Source organism: Rhinolophus sinicus, chromosome 15, assembly GCF_057876585.1.
Source record: "Rhinolophus sinicus isolate RSI-liver-muscle chromosome 15, RSI-T2T, whole genome shotgun sequence".
Lineage (NCBI taxonomy): Eukaryota > Metazoa > Chordata > Mammalia > Chiroptera > Rhinolophidae > Rhinolophus > Rhinolophus sinicus.
The window spans coordinates 39,758,620-39,773,549 of NC_142515.1; the positions used below are offsets into that span (position 1 = coordinate 39,758,620).

The window sequence follows — 14,930 nt, forward strand, 5'->3', positions numbered from 1 at the left end:
GGGTTCAATGACTGTTTCTGAAACGTATCCTCCCTCCCTATTCTGCATATGTGTGGCTGTCTATGGTACGGTAGATGTATCTAACTTTTTATTAAACAAGGACCACATGGAGTCACCTGAAACAGCCAGAGAGAGATATTCAGAGCATGAATGGGTATTCAGGTTTTAACGATAAATACAAGGCAACAAAACCCCAAAGGTAATTATCCTTACTTCCTGCTCGTCTGTTTTTTTATGGCCTCCGAAAGAGTGACCCTTAGAGGAGACTGAGCAAGAGAGGACTGTGCACAAAACATAATTTAATATGATTTGCTGATAGCTTGGCACATGTGCCATAAAAAACTCCTGGCCCTCTATTCAGTAGGTTATTCGAATCATCGAGGTCTGGAATAGTAGCCCCCAAACAGCTGGCTTTCAGAGATAGAACTGCTGCTGAGGGGCCAGCGCAAGTGTATTCCTTTCTGTCACCGGGTCAACACTACACACTTTTTAAAATGGAAAATTCTGTAATCTCTGAACCTTAGATTCTTAATACGCAGAAAGAATGAGGATCGCTTTTAATTGCTTATCATACGTAAATGTGCCTGGCAAAGTCACGTGTACTAACCATTACTTAAGCTATCAAACTAGTTGACTTGAGATTACTATCAATGCTGTATATTACTAAATAAAAGAATATCATGATGCTATTAAAGAATACAGTTTAAAAATAGTAAAAAAAAAAATGAGAAACTCTCTGCGTCTTGATATGAAAAGCTATCCAGAGGACATAAAGTGAAAAAAGAATATAAAATTGTATAGACTGCTATCTTTTGTTGAAAGGGAGCACATTAAGAGTGTACTCGTATATTGATATTTCTGATATATGCTTTACATAGAAACTCCAAAAGGATAAAGAGGTTAATAACAATAGTTACCTGCTTGGGGTGGGAGACCTCAGAGCTTTTGCTGACGGGTGGGATGGGGAAGAAACTTATTACTGTGTAGCCTTTTATATTTTCCTTGTTGAACTATGTGAGAAAGTATTGCCTATTCAACAAATTAATTTAAAACAAAACAAAACGGGTAAGTAGACAGAAAAAGTTTGTGGGATCTCCTTTTGGTGCCCTTTACCTTTAAAAGCCTTCCCTCTCCCCAATGCACAGCAACCCACCAGTCAGTTATTAAACTTTTATTTGATGTTAAAAAATAAAATGAATTATCCTTTTTAAAAATCTGCTTCCCTCCTTGAAGATGCTGCACTGGTAAAGGGACAGGAGAAGCAACTGCCTTTGCTCATCTATTTGGTAATGGGTTCTGTGCACCGGATCCCACCCACGGTTCTCTTAAAGGGCAATAAAATGGGTCTACATGCCAGCACCAATTCAAGATTTTCCAAAGAAAAAAGGACATAAATAGGCACTGATATCAAACCCCTGGGATGATCCATTAATTCCCAGTGCTCAGTGGATTCCCTGGGACCCAGAAGTGATTACCCTATTCCTCAAAGATCTTAAAATTAACATGTCTAAATCGGACCTCTTGAGTTTTCACTCCCACCCCCAATCTGCCTCTCCTCTAGTTTTCCCCCTCTCAGTAACGGACCCCTGACTATCCTTTCCTTCACTCCCTCCCACCCAGGGATTCAGCATGCCCTTTTGATTCTATCCAAAGTATACTTTGAATAGGTCTATTTCTTTCCATCTTCAAGGCTACCATGCTAGTCCAAGCCACCCATTTTATCCTCTCTTTCCTCCTATGATTTACTCTCCACACAGCCATCAGAAAGATCTTTACAATGTAAGTCACACCATGTCACTTTCCTGCTTACAGCCATGCAACAACTTCCCAATGCTTTCTGCAGCCTACAAGGTCCTGTGTGATGGGCCTGGATCTATCTTTCTGACTTCACGTCATGCCGTCCTAGGCTCCAGCCCTCAGATCTGAGAAGTCCAAGTACACACAAGTCTCTTCCTTCCAGGCCTTTTATACGTGCAGTTCCATATGTCTAGAACGCTCTTTGCTACTCTCTTGGCCTGCGGATTCTTCCTCATTAAATGTCATCTTATTGGCCTTCCTAATCACACTATATAAAGTAGAAGCCATATTTATTAGTTTCTATGACATCTGTTTAATTTGCCCGGTACTTATCAGTCTCTAATAATTTTATTTGAGTTGTTTGCTGTATCCCAGCTCCCAGAAGAACATGAGCTCCGTGAGAGCAATGACTTCTGTATCTTGTTTATTTGTAATATCCAGCATGAATCACAGTTGTAATATATAGCAGGCACTCAAATCTTTTGCAAAGAATGATCATCCACCAGTCACCAGGCATCTCCCTTTATTGTCACCATTAGATAAGTAAAGTACTATCTGTATTTTACAGATGAGGAAGTTGAATCTCAGAGAATTAGTTCACTTGCAAAGTGTGCATGGTTAGGAAGTGCTGAATCCTGCTCTAAGTCCCAACTCATCCCCACCTGCCCGAGTCAATTGAGTAGAACATAGAATTAGGACTTCGGTATTAACCAAGCTGCTTTTATAGATGTGGGCAAGGTGACCATAAAATACAGGGAAGACCCTTAGCGGTACTGAAGGGTGGAAAACCACAGATGCGCTTGAATATGGAGACATATAGACACAGAGATTATCCACTTATCCACTGGCTATCACAAAAGTCGAGAATCTAGAAGGTTCCTTGACGTAAGTGAAATAATGTATCACAGATATGAAAGATGAGAAGGGATTAACCAGGTAAATGCTAACAGCTCTCATGTTCTTCTTTGGAATATGTAACAAATCATTTCTTTGAGCTCCAGGCTCATCTATCCAAATGCCTAACTGACAACTCTATCTGGATGTCAAAACGAACATGTCTAAAGCTAAAATCATTAGACTTCTTACCTAACACTCCTCAAGAAACTCTACCTCTCTTTACCACTTTCCTTACTATTTATACCTCATTCCTGCTTTACTTTTTAATGAAACATAGCAAGATGGGATTGTAATCCTCGTCTTGGGTTCATTTGCTAATTTGTCAGGGGAAACGGGGAGAAAGGGATATGATATACTGTCGTGTCTGCCTTTTGCATCCCATCAACAGGCAGCACTATAACCTCCTGTCAGCACATCCTGGAATCAGGTAACAACACCCACAGATCATGGACAATAGCCCACTAGGAACTCCTCTGACTGAAATTTCAGAGCCAGCCTCCTAAAGATGTTTATGTGGTGCCAAAGTGTTCTGATAAATTGGTCAAAACAATGACCTCGCTGGCCCTGTGTGGAATGTTGGGGCCCCGTGGAGATGTGGTAAGATACCTTAGAATCTTCCTGAGAGGGAAGCTGCTCTCTCTTCTCCTTCAAGCATGTCAGTACAGCATCCGGAGTCTCCTCTCCAGAGGAGCTCGGCTCAGGGCCCACAGCTTCCGGCTTCCCATTCTCTCTGGGGACCATGGTTTGCTCACAGGACAGGTTTCCCGGTGGGCCTTTGGGAGCACTTCCTCGTTCCTCCGATAGCTTCAGCTTTAGTTCTAAGACAAATGCCATGAGTTACCATGAGCAAGGAAAACTCACTGGCCCTAATAAGAGCAGAGAGTCTTTCAGGAACTCCCTCCCCTGATGCCAAGTCAATGGAAATAAACAGTGCTGATGATGGCTTTCCATGGGTCAAGGGCAGCCTTAATAACGAGGGCCAACAGCATAAGCTCCCAATCAGATGTGAAACTAGAGGGATTTCATGGAGGCTGGGATCTCGTGGACATGGAGGATCATGTGTGGAAGTAACTCAGTGGTTTAAACTTTAGAGTAGGAATTCTGGAAGAAGACCAGTGGTACCTGGACCCAAAGTTTTACCTGTTACCTACCATCACACCTGAAATCCTACATTCAAAGATTCATTTCCTTGGGTTTTGAAAGTTTTGCAGTCATTAAGAACCCCTGTAGAAATGCAAGTCCTTCTGGAAGGCATTATACATTCAGACTCAGGAAATACAGGAGAGATGGAAAAGGGGAGATGCAACTGCCAGTCCCAACTTGACGGATTTCACAATTCTGTCTAACACAAGCTTTTAAAATCCAGCAATCACCATTATTGCAATGTGGCTTTATATAAACCTATGTAATTTAAAAAGCCACCTGGGACTTATCAGGAAACGACATTTCAGAATATGTTAGGGGACTGGTCATTTCAGTGAGGTTATTTATCTTGATTTCTCAATTACATCACTCATTTTGTTTGACGTTTGGTTTTGGTGAGACATGGTGTTTAAACACTGCCTATTTTATAAACCTGCTACATCATTACAGTTTAATACCACTGAATTAATATCCTCTTCCAGTTTTTTAATCACCATTGTTCTAGAAATCTGGGGACATTCCCATGTTTGTAAGTATTGAAATGAGTGTGGAGAGAGGAGGAAAATAAATTGTTATTGGTAAATAATCATAGTCCTTTAAAATGGATGTTAGAGTTAATTAACACTCACACCACCACCTCCAGAGAGATAGAGAAAGAAGAACACTGGATTCGGAGGTAAGAGAACCGAGTATTACACCTAGCTCATCACTTCCCAGCTACGCAAAGTGTCCCCCTCTCTGGACATTATGTCCTCATCTGTGCAATGATTGTGGCGTGAAGGGCTTCTCAGACATCTTCTGTTTCTAACATCCAAGAATCCAATAACGTGGGGGAGTTAACACTCCACATGTTGAAATGTTCCTGGCCCTGAGGTAAATCAGTCCACTTGGGAGTCTGGACTTCCTCAGTCTCTTTATAAAAGGATTTATTAAATGGAGCCAAACAATGAAGGGGGCCCAGGACCCTTTATTTCAAGACAGGGCCTCCAGTCTAGGGGGAGACAAGGCGAAAGAGGGCATAGGTGGGAAAGAATCAGAAACACCCTGGAACACATTATCATTATTTTAGCTGCTTCTTTTCTCAGAAAAGAGACCCTTGGCTGGCTTTACCTTTGAGCTGTTTACGACCTTTAGCCAAATCATTCATCCATTTCAGGACTTCAGGATTAGAAGTCTTGTCACCATGTGAAGGCTACAGAAGGAGAGGAAAATGGGGGTAGACCGGAGGGATGGAAGGGAAGGGAGGGAGGGAAAGAAAGAGAGACAAAGAAAAACAAAATGTTTAAACAGCTGAGGCACACAAAGATAGTTCAGGAACAAAACATAAAAAGCTGGGAGAAAAACTGAGGCATAAAAACTCTAGCTGATGGATCTGCTTCTGAAATACAAAGCAGTCTTGACATCCTCCACACTTTCATACTTGTCATAGACATTGTTTCTAAACATGCCTGGTCACCTACCACGTTTCAGAGTCCTAACCATGTCAATACCCCTTATAGTCTCACCCTCAGTCACTTCGTGGGCCACCGCACCCCACACCTCATTGCCAGGCTTTTCTTTGCGTGGCTACAGATGATGGCACTGATACTTGCCTGTGCTCACATGCGTGGCTTATGATCACCTGCCTGGGGAACAACCTGGAAACTTAAGCTCCTGTCAGTCATATCCTCCAAACTGAAGCTAGGCGACCCCAGGATTTCTAAAACCCAACAATAGTCTGAGAAGTCAGTAAGTTAGGGGGATACCCAGACTTCCAATCCTCTCCCTGTTTACACACGCAATATCCTACTGTACGGATGTTAACATGAAACTTAATTATATGTGTGTGACCTCGAGCAAATCATTTAGTCTTTCTGTGCCTCCGTTTCATCTATCAAATAAGGATTATAATAGCATCTTCCTCAGAGGGTTGCTGTAAGGGATAAATGGGTTGATATATGCAAAACACTGAAAATAGGTCTAGGCATATGCTAAACACCATAGATGTGTTAGCTAGAATTACAAATATTATTGTTGTTATTACTGGCAGTGATGATACGTAATAGTGTTTCTACCAGACCTTCAAAGGATCACTGAATAGATCTTTGCCAACAAACGTGTAAATGTAGACATGTCCTACCAAGTAGCTAATCTCACTGAGATAGCTGTTGTGGCAATAACAATAGATTTTTACATTTTAGCAGATTTGTTAATACAAATCATTCGCCTTGATTTCTGCCTTTCCTCTCCCAGCATAAAAGCGAATTTTCTACAGAAAAGAGAAACTAGGAGAGAAGGATAGCCAGACATACTTAGCCTCTACCTGCATAGATCACTAAGAAATTTTCTTTAAAAACTTGAGGCCACCCCCGTACCTTAAATGCAGGTTCAAGAAGATCAGCGGTTACTTTGAATTGAGGTTATACAAGGGACTATACAGTAACGCTTAAGATGACACAATCATAAACATCATACTAACAGCCAGAAATGTGTGCACTGTTAGGGACCAGGTCTAAGGGGTCTGCCATGTTTCTTGAAGGATCCACTAAATCCGTGTAGCATCAGCAAGTTATTGGTGAGAGAGAGGCACAGGGAGAGGTCAAAGGGAAAAACAGGGCTTGTTTGACAGGATCATCAAATATACATGGGATTAGATACATTAATTGTGAATCATAAGACATGGTTCTGTCACTTTTAGCGTGATGTAAAAACCATACACTTTAAAATCAGAATGGAAAAGACGATGGAAGGAAAATGACAGTGATGTTTTTCCTAGAGGAGCTCAGAGAGGATGCTAGGACAGCCCAGTTTTCGGGACCATCGACAGTGACACAAGTGGGCACACCTCCACCATACGTAGCTTAGCCTGCTCCTATCCATGGTGTGCTAGAATGATACATTACGCTCCTTCCTTCATATACAGTCGAGTACTTTGGCCTTGGGTAACAATCTGGTTGTACGGACAGTCCATGTTTTACATTTGGCTCCTCTACATCCTCACAGAATTCTCCACTCTGGTCTGAAAATACATCACATTCTCTGGAACGTCTTTTTCACTGCATGTGCTCCACATAGCTAAGGCCATCTTTTGACACACTGTTAAAAACAATAACAAAAGTCTAAGACCCTAAGCAATGACCTTTCACTACTACGAACTAGACTTAGAAATTTAAGGCTGAATTTTCTGACAAAATATTTTAAAGTCTGAAATTTTCTGAAATGATTTTTTTTTTTTTTATTTCCTTACTCCTAGGGGAGCGTTCAAGAGAGGTTAAATCAAGCTCACAAGGATGGCAGCTTTCACATCACATGGAAAGTTGTCCTACACAAGCTGTGGATCTTCAGGCCTTCTAACTTCTGAACTGAATAATTCCAGTTTCATAGACCCCCAAGGGCCATACACCCAGAAACTGCACAGTTTAGGTTTTGTTCAACGCAATTAAGATGGGGCTCCCCAGTCATATAACTGAGGATAACACGGGACCAGATTTTTGGTCTGCCAAAACGGTTCAAAAGACACTTCAGAAAGATTCCTGGATTAGGAATGCAAACACCTGAGCTGTTATCTTGGCCAGATCAATTCTTTGCTGTGTGATCCTGTGCCTTCCGTGGCCAAACAAGAAATAAGACTGGCTGACCCCTTCTAAACTAAGATTCTCTAATTCCGCTGGAAGTGGACGTCTGGCCAAAACAGCCTTTTTCAGATCCACGAGTTTAATGATAGTTAAATGTAAAATCAATTGAAGGGAATAAACGTGGTTTGGGATAGGAACGTGAAATGGTTACATTCAACAGAGAGGGAAAGATGTATGTTGTACCAGAGCATCACACTAGCAGAGAGGCCTGGTAGGAGCTCAGATTTAGAAATTAGCAGTAGGTGCTATGAATTCCACAGTCAGGCTGACAGAAAGGGAAGCCTTACACACAGCAACCAATTAAAACCCACTGACCTGTCAAATCTTTAAGCGCAGCCTGGCACCCTGACAGGAAGGGTGAGGAGGAGCCCTGTTTCCTGAGATATGGAAGGTTCTGATTACTCCAAAAACTCCCACACACTGAGGCAGTGATGACCATGAAGCCTTTTTTACCTACTGATCCTGGATCAATCCATTTGCATGTATGAGTGTTTAAGTGTGTGGGCATCTGTCTGCTCTGGCTGTAAAGTTTCTCTTGACAAGGGAAAAAGGTACCAGGAGAAATGCTCTTCCAAAAGAGGCAGATGATGAGTGGCCATTAGAGCTAAGAAAAGTAAGGTCTATGGCTGCAGGCAGAAAAGTCCAGTGGAGAATTAATGTACATGTGTATAATTTCCCTTCATTTTCTGACAAGGCAGAAGCTGCCATGAGATAGCCTGTTCAAATAGCACTCAAATAGATTCAAAGGTTAATACCTAGGAACCCTTACTTTGTTTGTGCTAACACTCCCTCATTTAATACTCACACATTTCAGAAGTCACTACTAATATTAACTCCACTTTACAGATGGGTAAACTGAGAATCAGAAAGGTAACATGACAAGTCCAAAGTTACAAAATTCCTAAGTGGTTGTGCTGGATTCAAATCCATATCAATCCGATTCAAGAACTGCTAGGTGAGAATTATTAACAGGCCTTTGGAATGGAACCCGTACTTGTTACTCTGCAGTTTGAAATGTGAGGGCATCACAGGTCTAGCAACACTCCAGCAGCAGACAGGGAAATTCAGCTTCTCTCAGGGTACCTGGAGCTTTCAAAATGTAGACACTTATGAATTTTATTTCTGCTCCTCCATTGCAAAACCTACTCGTCTTTAATCTGCCACCCAAGCTTGAGCTGATAGAACATAACTACCTTCGGCAAGTTAGAAGTTTTCCCTGGGCCTCAGTTTCCTTACCTGCTTTCCCAATGTGTAGAGTACCCTCCTGCTCTGTAAAGAGAAGAATCTTCAACACCCTAACTTAGGCTGTCCTGAACGTCAATCTGATTTATCCTTCCATTTCGCAGTGCTAAAAACCGCTCCTGAAAGCCCTGCTTTTAGTGAATTTGAAGCCACTGTGGGAAACACACACCAGGAGGAACAGGAGAGAGGTATATTACCCACTCTCACCTCCTGCCTCAGAACTTTCCCACACTCACCCAGCGACTTGCCCATTACCCCTGTACCAAGTGCTTAGTGAGCCTTTAAATATTTCAATATGTATGAGACATTATTCCCTGTTCTCTTTTATTCTAATAACAAATTGTTCTGGGCCCTCTGCCAAAGACCCAATATCTTTGTGCAATTCTACATGAATATGATTTTTCTCCTTGCCATGGTCACCATTAAAGGAAATACATAAAACTAGCATTGGCTATCAAGACACGTACCTCTGACTCTATTGTTTCTTAGGTAAGAAGAAAAAGGTTCACTACTGCACACTTCAACACCAGCATGAAGCCAGTGTCTCTCTGACAGGAAAGGATGAGTCAGGGTTTGTTCTTATGAGTGGCATGAGCAGAGGTCACTTGAGAGGTCTCATCCATCAACCAGGGAGTACTTTCATGTCAAAGAAAACTCCCTCTCCCTCTTTTGTTCTGTAGTTAGAGATTCTGCCCTTTGGATGCTTATTACGTTGTTATAAAAATGCAAATGGGAAAGGGTTAAGGAAAAAATAAGACCATAATTTAAATGGTTCACAAATTTCAGTCCTCAGAACACTAGGGATGCTAAGGTTCCTTGGGGAAAAAAGGGGGTGGGGCAAAGATCAATAATCAAATCAATTTGGAAATAAGAGTTGTAATTAATTACTAGGAAATATCAACGGACAGCATGTGAAAACAAGACAGACCCAGGACGGGAACTAATTGATGACAGGTCCTGGGTTGGCCAATGGGAACACAGCTGTCCCCTGGTACAGAGGGGCACCCAGAAAGGAAGGACAGAAAAGTCCACACACCTCTTGACACAATCCACACTCTTATTTAAAACCCCACTGTCTTTACCCGGTATTTCTTTTCTTGTTCAAATTTTTCTTCAAATTTCCGAATTTTCCGTTTGAGGCTCTGGATGTGCTTGGTGAGCTGAGCAATTGTCTGTGGCTCCTTACCATCCCCACAGCTGCACCGTGAAGAACTTCGGGGCCTGCAATGGTTACAGGGCGGGAAAGAATCATCAAAAACCATGGTCTTCCAGTAAACACTGCTCCCTGGATTACCAGAGAAGTCCAGGGGACGGTTCATTATTTGATGAATCTATGATGGTAGCATCTGCTCATTAATGGAGACCCCTGATCACAGAGCTCCATTATGGGCAAATGCGATCAGGGACTTTAGTGTACAAATGTCAGAATATTAGTCCAGGAAATGCATTTCCGAAAGCTTGGAGACCAGTTTAAGACTAAAAAGAGACAGCCTTGTTGTAGCATTATCCTCAATAGATTGCACACCTACCAACGTTTTCAAGGAAGATTTAGATGAGTAATTAATTTGCCTTGACATAACAGAGCCTTTGCAAATCTGATGAAAGGAATGGGCCTCCTCTCCAGAAAACGCATTTACCCTCTCACATGACACACACTTTTCAATAGCAATAATATGCTAACTCCCGTAAGTCTATCCATATAGAGTCCATGGACCCAGGTTTGAACAAGTTCATGGGTAGCAGCAGGAGCTATTAAGGAGAAACTAGAAATTTCCTGCATGTATTTAAGCCAAGGGTATCTCATTTTAGCTACGCATCACAATTACTTGTAGAATTTACAAAAAAGAAAAAAGAAAAGAACATACAGTTCTGCACTTTTTCTTTGTGGGGTCAGCTATTGTAAGCTGACGCCTTTCTAGAATCTAAGAAACTGAGGTAGACGACTACGAGTTGCCACAATCCATCCACTAGGGCCAACTTGTTAGACATGGGAAGAATATTGAGCTCATCAAGAACAATATTCCCAATATTTGCACATACATATGCTTACTTAGGACTCTGGTCATTTCACCAAAAAGGTTCAAACATTCAAGCCCTGGGGTAAGCTTGTATCTCATGACCATTTCCTGCTGAGATAATAAGGCCCGAAACAGCATTCCCAACCAGAAAGTACACTGAGTTTTGCCATTTATTGTTCGGGTCTTGGCAGCTGCATTTAGTAGGCATGTCTGCAGTCTTTCAGACACACACTTCATTGTAGTTTGTAAATGCAGTATTAAAAAAAAAACCACACAACTATGAAATGAAGATAACAGCAAAACAAGGTTTTCTTACATCATAAACTGCTGAGTGCTGGGTGGAGAAGGGGCTGATTCAGGGTCTAAGTTGAATCTCTGGCTTTGGCTGAAGATGGAGCATCGTGGTGACAGCAGTGGGTTGTCACCATCAGTGATGTGATAGAAGAGCCTGCTGGTCCCGACAGATTGGAGGTCTTCTGGTGCGCTGTCTGCGCCATTCTGCCCGTCACTGTGGACTGGCGCAGGGTCTGAAGAAACAAGACAAATCATCAAGACAGAAGTGACAGAGGGCTTGAAGCTGTCATGTTCCTAAATAAAGATCATCAGCATTCATTATAATGTCTTGCCTCTTTGTCATTTCTTCCTTCTGGGGATGTGAAAGGCTTTCAAAATACTCTCATATTTGTTCTCACAGAATCTGGATTAAAAAAAAAAAATACAAAGCCACCAACAAAAATAAAATGGAAACAAATTATTTCAATATGAGTTATAGGGTCAGCGTAGCCCAAAACTGCAAACATTTTATTTCATATTATTTGCATAGGTTGGAGAGTATATTACAAAATATTAAGTGGGAAAAAAAGGAAACAATAAAATGGAGCTGGAGCAAAGATAGCTTGTGAGAAAGAAAAAACAGAATTGCCAGTGAAGGGAGAGAGAGGCGAAAATGAAGGAGGAAGATAAGAATCCCTAGACAGAAAATTATTCAGCAGTCATTAAAAATGATGTAGAATTTTTCTTATCAATATGGAACGATGTGCAGAATATGCTAAACGAAAACAACAGATTTTAAAACAAAACAGCAATGATTCCACTTTGTATAAAAAAGCAAAGATTTATATGAACAAATAAATACACTAAAAGATCAAAGAAGCTACAAAGCATGGTAAAATTAGGAATGATTCTGTTTCTTCTCCAGAATTTTATGAAGCATTTTATTTTGGACAAAAACGAAAAACAAGAGCATAACCTGCTCCAAACGCTCTGCCCAGCCTAGGGAGCTCTGTGCCTAAATTCTCACTGTGGTCATTCATTCCCCTTTTAAACGAGCTCATTAGCTTCCCACCCCGGGGTCAGTCCAGAAGTGGGCACCCTCTGCTACAGAGGTGAGGGCAGGAACGTGAGGAACATTAGGACACAGAGTCAGGGTGGCCAGGATAAGAGTCTCTCCACAGGGCGCTCTGTACAGAGTTATTCAAGAAGCAGCCAAAACAAACTTCTCCTCAATTCTGCCCAGCAAACAAGTCAGGACAACCCAAGGTTTTCTCTTATTCCTGCTACCCCAAAGAGAGGAAAACAAAGATTTTCTGGGTGAGTAAGCAGAATCTGAAAATACTGACAATCCACTTTTCCAAAATAAACATCCAGCACAATTTGGTACCAGATGAATCTTAAGTAGGTTTGGAAATGGCTCACGTTCTCTAGAACTTGAAATGCAAGTTGCTTTGTATAACATCAAAAGTCTGATTAGGTCCTTGTGTGTGTTCAATTGACTTCTTCCCTGTTCAGTTATAGATTGGGAGGGTGGATAACACCTTCTGTTGTATCTCTAAAGCTCACTGACACCATTCCTGGCTGGTCAGAAATGAACAGGAGGAGGGCTGGGGAAGAGTTGGAGCTCAGTGAACGCCAGGGCCCAGGCCCACAGGCAAGGGGTGCTGCTGCAACTGAGACAACTCACAAGGCAACACCCTTGCTAAGAATAATTTACCCAGAAAACACTGCAGTTTTGCAGGAGCCCTCAGGAGTAACAGGAATAAGGGTGACTAACCAATAAATCACAGCATACACTAAAAGTCACCTTTAAAACCCACCAGGAGACATACAGGTTCCTTACCAAATCCTTTTCTTAGACCATTAGGCTTAAACCATCTAAAAAGAAATGCATGTTATTCATTACCTGTTTCTGGGCAGTACCTTTTGTTGACAATAATAAGGAAGAAAAGAATCTCTAGCAAGCACCTGGGACTGGCATATTTTTCTTGAAATGAGAAAGGTCTGAGGCTTTCAACGCTTCAGCTCGACTGTGGCCCCGAGGTGTAAACCAACATGAGTCTCTTGGTGTTGTTTTATTAGGCCCAAATGGAGGCACTTTGGGTTCCCAGCCATATGACTGAGATGGAGGCGAGAAAAGAGTTCAGCTTCTGAAAGCCAGAGTCCTGAGGTGTAACTTCACAGAATCACACATCATTAGGAATAGCTCTTTTTGAACTGCACTGCAATGAGAACTGTAAACCTGCGCTTACATGGCATCTGCTTCCGCAGGGCACTCACATAATTTACTAGCGCTGCCTAATTAACCGATCCCCCTTTCCCCCAACTCACCACTGAAGGAAGCAGTGAGCCAGAAAGATCCCAAAGCGACCGGCTGCAAACCAACAGAGTCAAACACTCGTAATTTGGTAGCGCCTCAGTTCTTTTTTTTTATTTTATTTTATTTTTTATTAGTTTCAGGTACACAAGACAAAGTAATACTTAGACGTTTATCATTTATATCCCTCACACTGTGTGAACCCCCCTCCCCCCATCCACTATCCCTCTGACATCGCACAGAGCCATTACATTTCCACTGTCTCTGTTCCTAATGCTGTACTCCACTTCTTGTAAGTATATACATACATATATACATATATATATATATATATATATATATATATATATATATATATATATATATATATATATAAAATTGTAGTTGACATTCATTATTGTTCAGCTTCAGGTGTACAGTGCAGTGATCAGGCATCTACATCATCCCTGAGGTCGTCTCCCTAATGAGACAAGTGTCCATCGGATACCCTACAAAATCTTTACCACATTATTGATTACATTCCCCAAATTAATTTTCAAAACCCTGTGGCCATCTTGTGGTTACTGACAGTTTTCTAATCCCCTCGCCTTCCCCCTTATCCCCACGCCCCCGCCCATCTAGCAACCCTCAGTTTTTCCTCTATGTCTCCAAAACTGTTTCTGATTAGTTCATTCACTTATTCTTTTCTTTAGATTCCACATATAAGTGAGATCCGCAGTGTAGTGGTTATCATGCTTGCCTCACGTGCCTCAGTTCTTTGTCCAAACTCACCATTTGAGCTGAGAAGGGCTTAATTAAATCAGCGGGTACATGTGTATGTGTATGTGTGTGCCTCTGTATAGACAGAATTCTTGCATCCCTTGTTCAGAAGAGGCCAGCATAGATTCAGAGCCAGCCATTGCTGCTGCCATCCTGGAAACAGAGCCCAGGCCACCACTTACAGACCCTGCTCCCCACCAGGGAGAAGCTTATGGCAGTATTAAACTTGGGTGACTTCTGAGGGTTCCCTGGCGACACATTACTTCTTCCAAAGGAAGGAAGAGCTTGCCAGGGCCCAATCTGTGATGCAGTATGGTTTTAAGGAAGGGGACTGGGAGCCAGGGGTCCTGACGTGCCTGTATTCTCTTGTGGGGCTCCAGTGGGTTCACCGACCTCTCTCAATGTCCTTGTTTGGCCCGTCTTACAGGGCTGTGATAGAAAAGTAAAAGACCTGCTGGTACATTGTGCCTTGTACATTTAAAGAGTGGTTAAAAACATAGATTTCATTTAAGTGTTCTTACCACAACAAAGAAATATTTTTTCCTTTTTTTCCCCTCCTTCTTTGTATTTTCTAAAATTTCTGGGACAAACACGTCTTTGCTTTATAGAAAGGAAAAAACAATAAAAGTTCCATACAAAAACTCCTTTTAAAAGAAAATAAGCCTTCCTGAGGAAAGAAGTGAGAAACAACCTCAGGTGTGGCATAACAGAGAGCAAAGATGGTGAGTTTGAATCTCTCAGGTCTACCACTTGTTAAGAGAGCCTTCAGAAATGATGAACCTCTTTAAACCTCAGTTTTTACAGCAGTAAAATGGAAAGAATAATGGTACCCACTTCATAAGACTGAGAATGAAATGAAATAAAACTGTT

At 41.7% G+C, this 14,930-nt stretch overlaps 1 protein-coding gene across 7 annotated transcripts in view; it reads right to left on the reverse strand.

Moving 5' to 3' along the window:
• The window catches only part of FAM13C (family with sequence similarity 13 member C), a 110,204-nt gene that overhangs the window by 10,076 nt on the left and 85,198 nt on the right, over positions 1 to 14,930 (reverse strand). For all 7 annotated transcript variants that reach the window (XM_088791993.1, XM_088791991.1, XM_074339443.2 and 4 more), the window contains 4 exons: positions 11,028 to 11,238; positions 9,776 to 9,914; positions 4,948 to 5,029; positions 3,301 to 3,512 (listed from right to left, as the gene is read on the reverse strand). In XM_088791993.1, the coding sequence (XP_088648119.1) occupies positions 3,301 to 3,512; positions 4,948 to 5,029; positions 9,776 to 9,914; positions 11,028 to 11,238 (644 nt within the window). The remainder of the gene's footprint in view (positions 1 to 3,300; positions 3,513 to 4,947; positions 5,030 to 9,775; positions 9,915 to 11,027; positions 11,239 to 14,930) is intronic.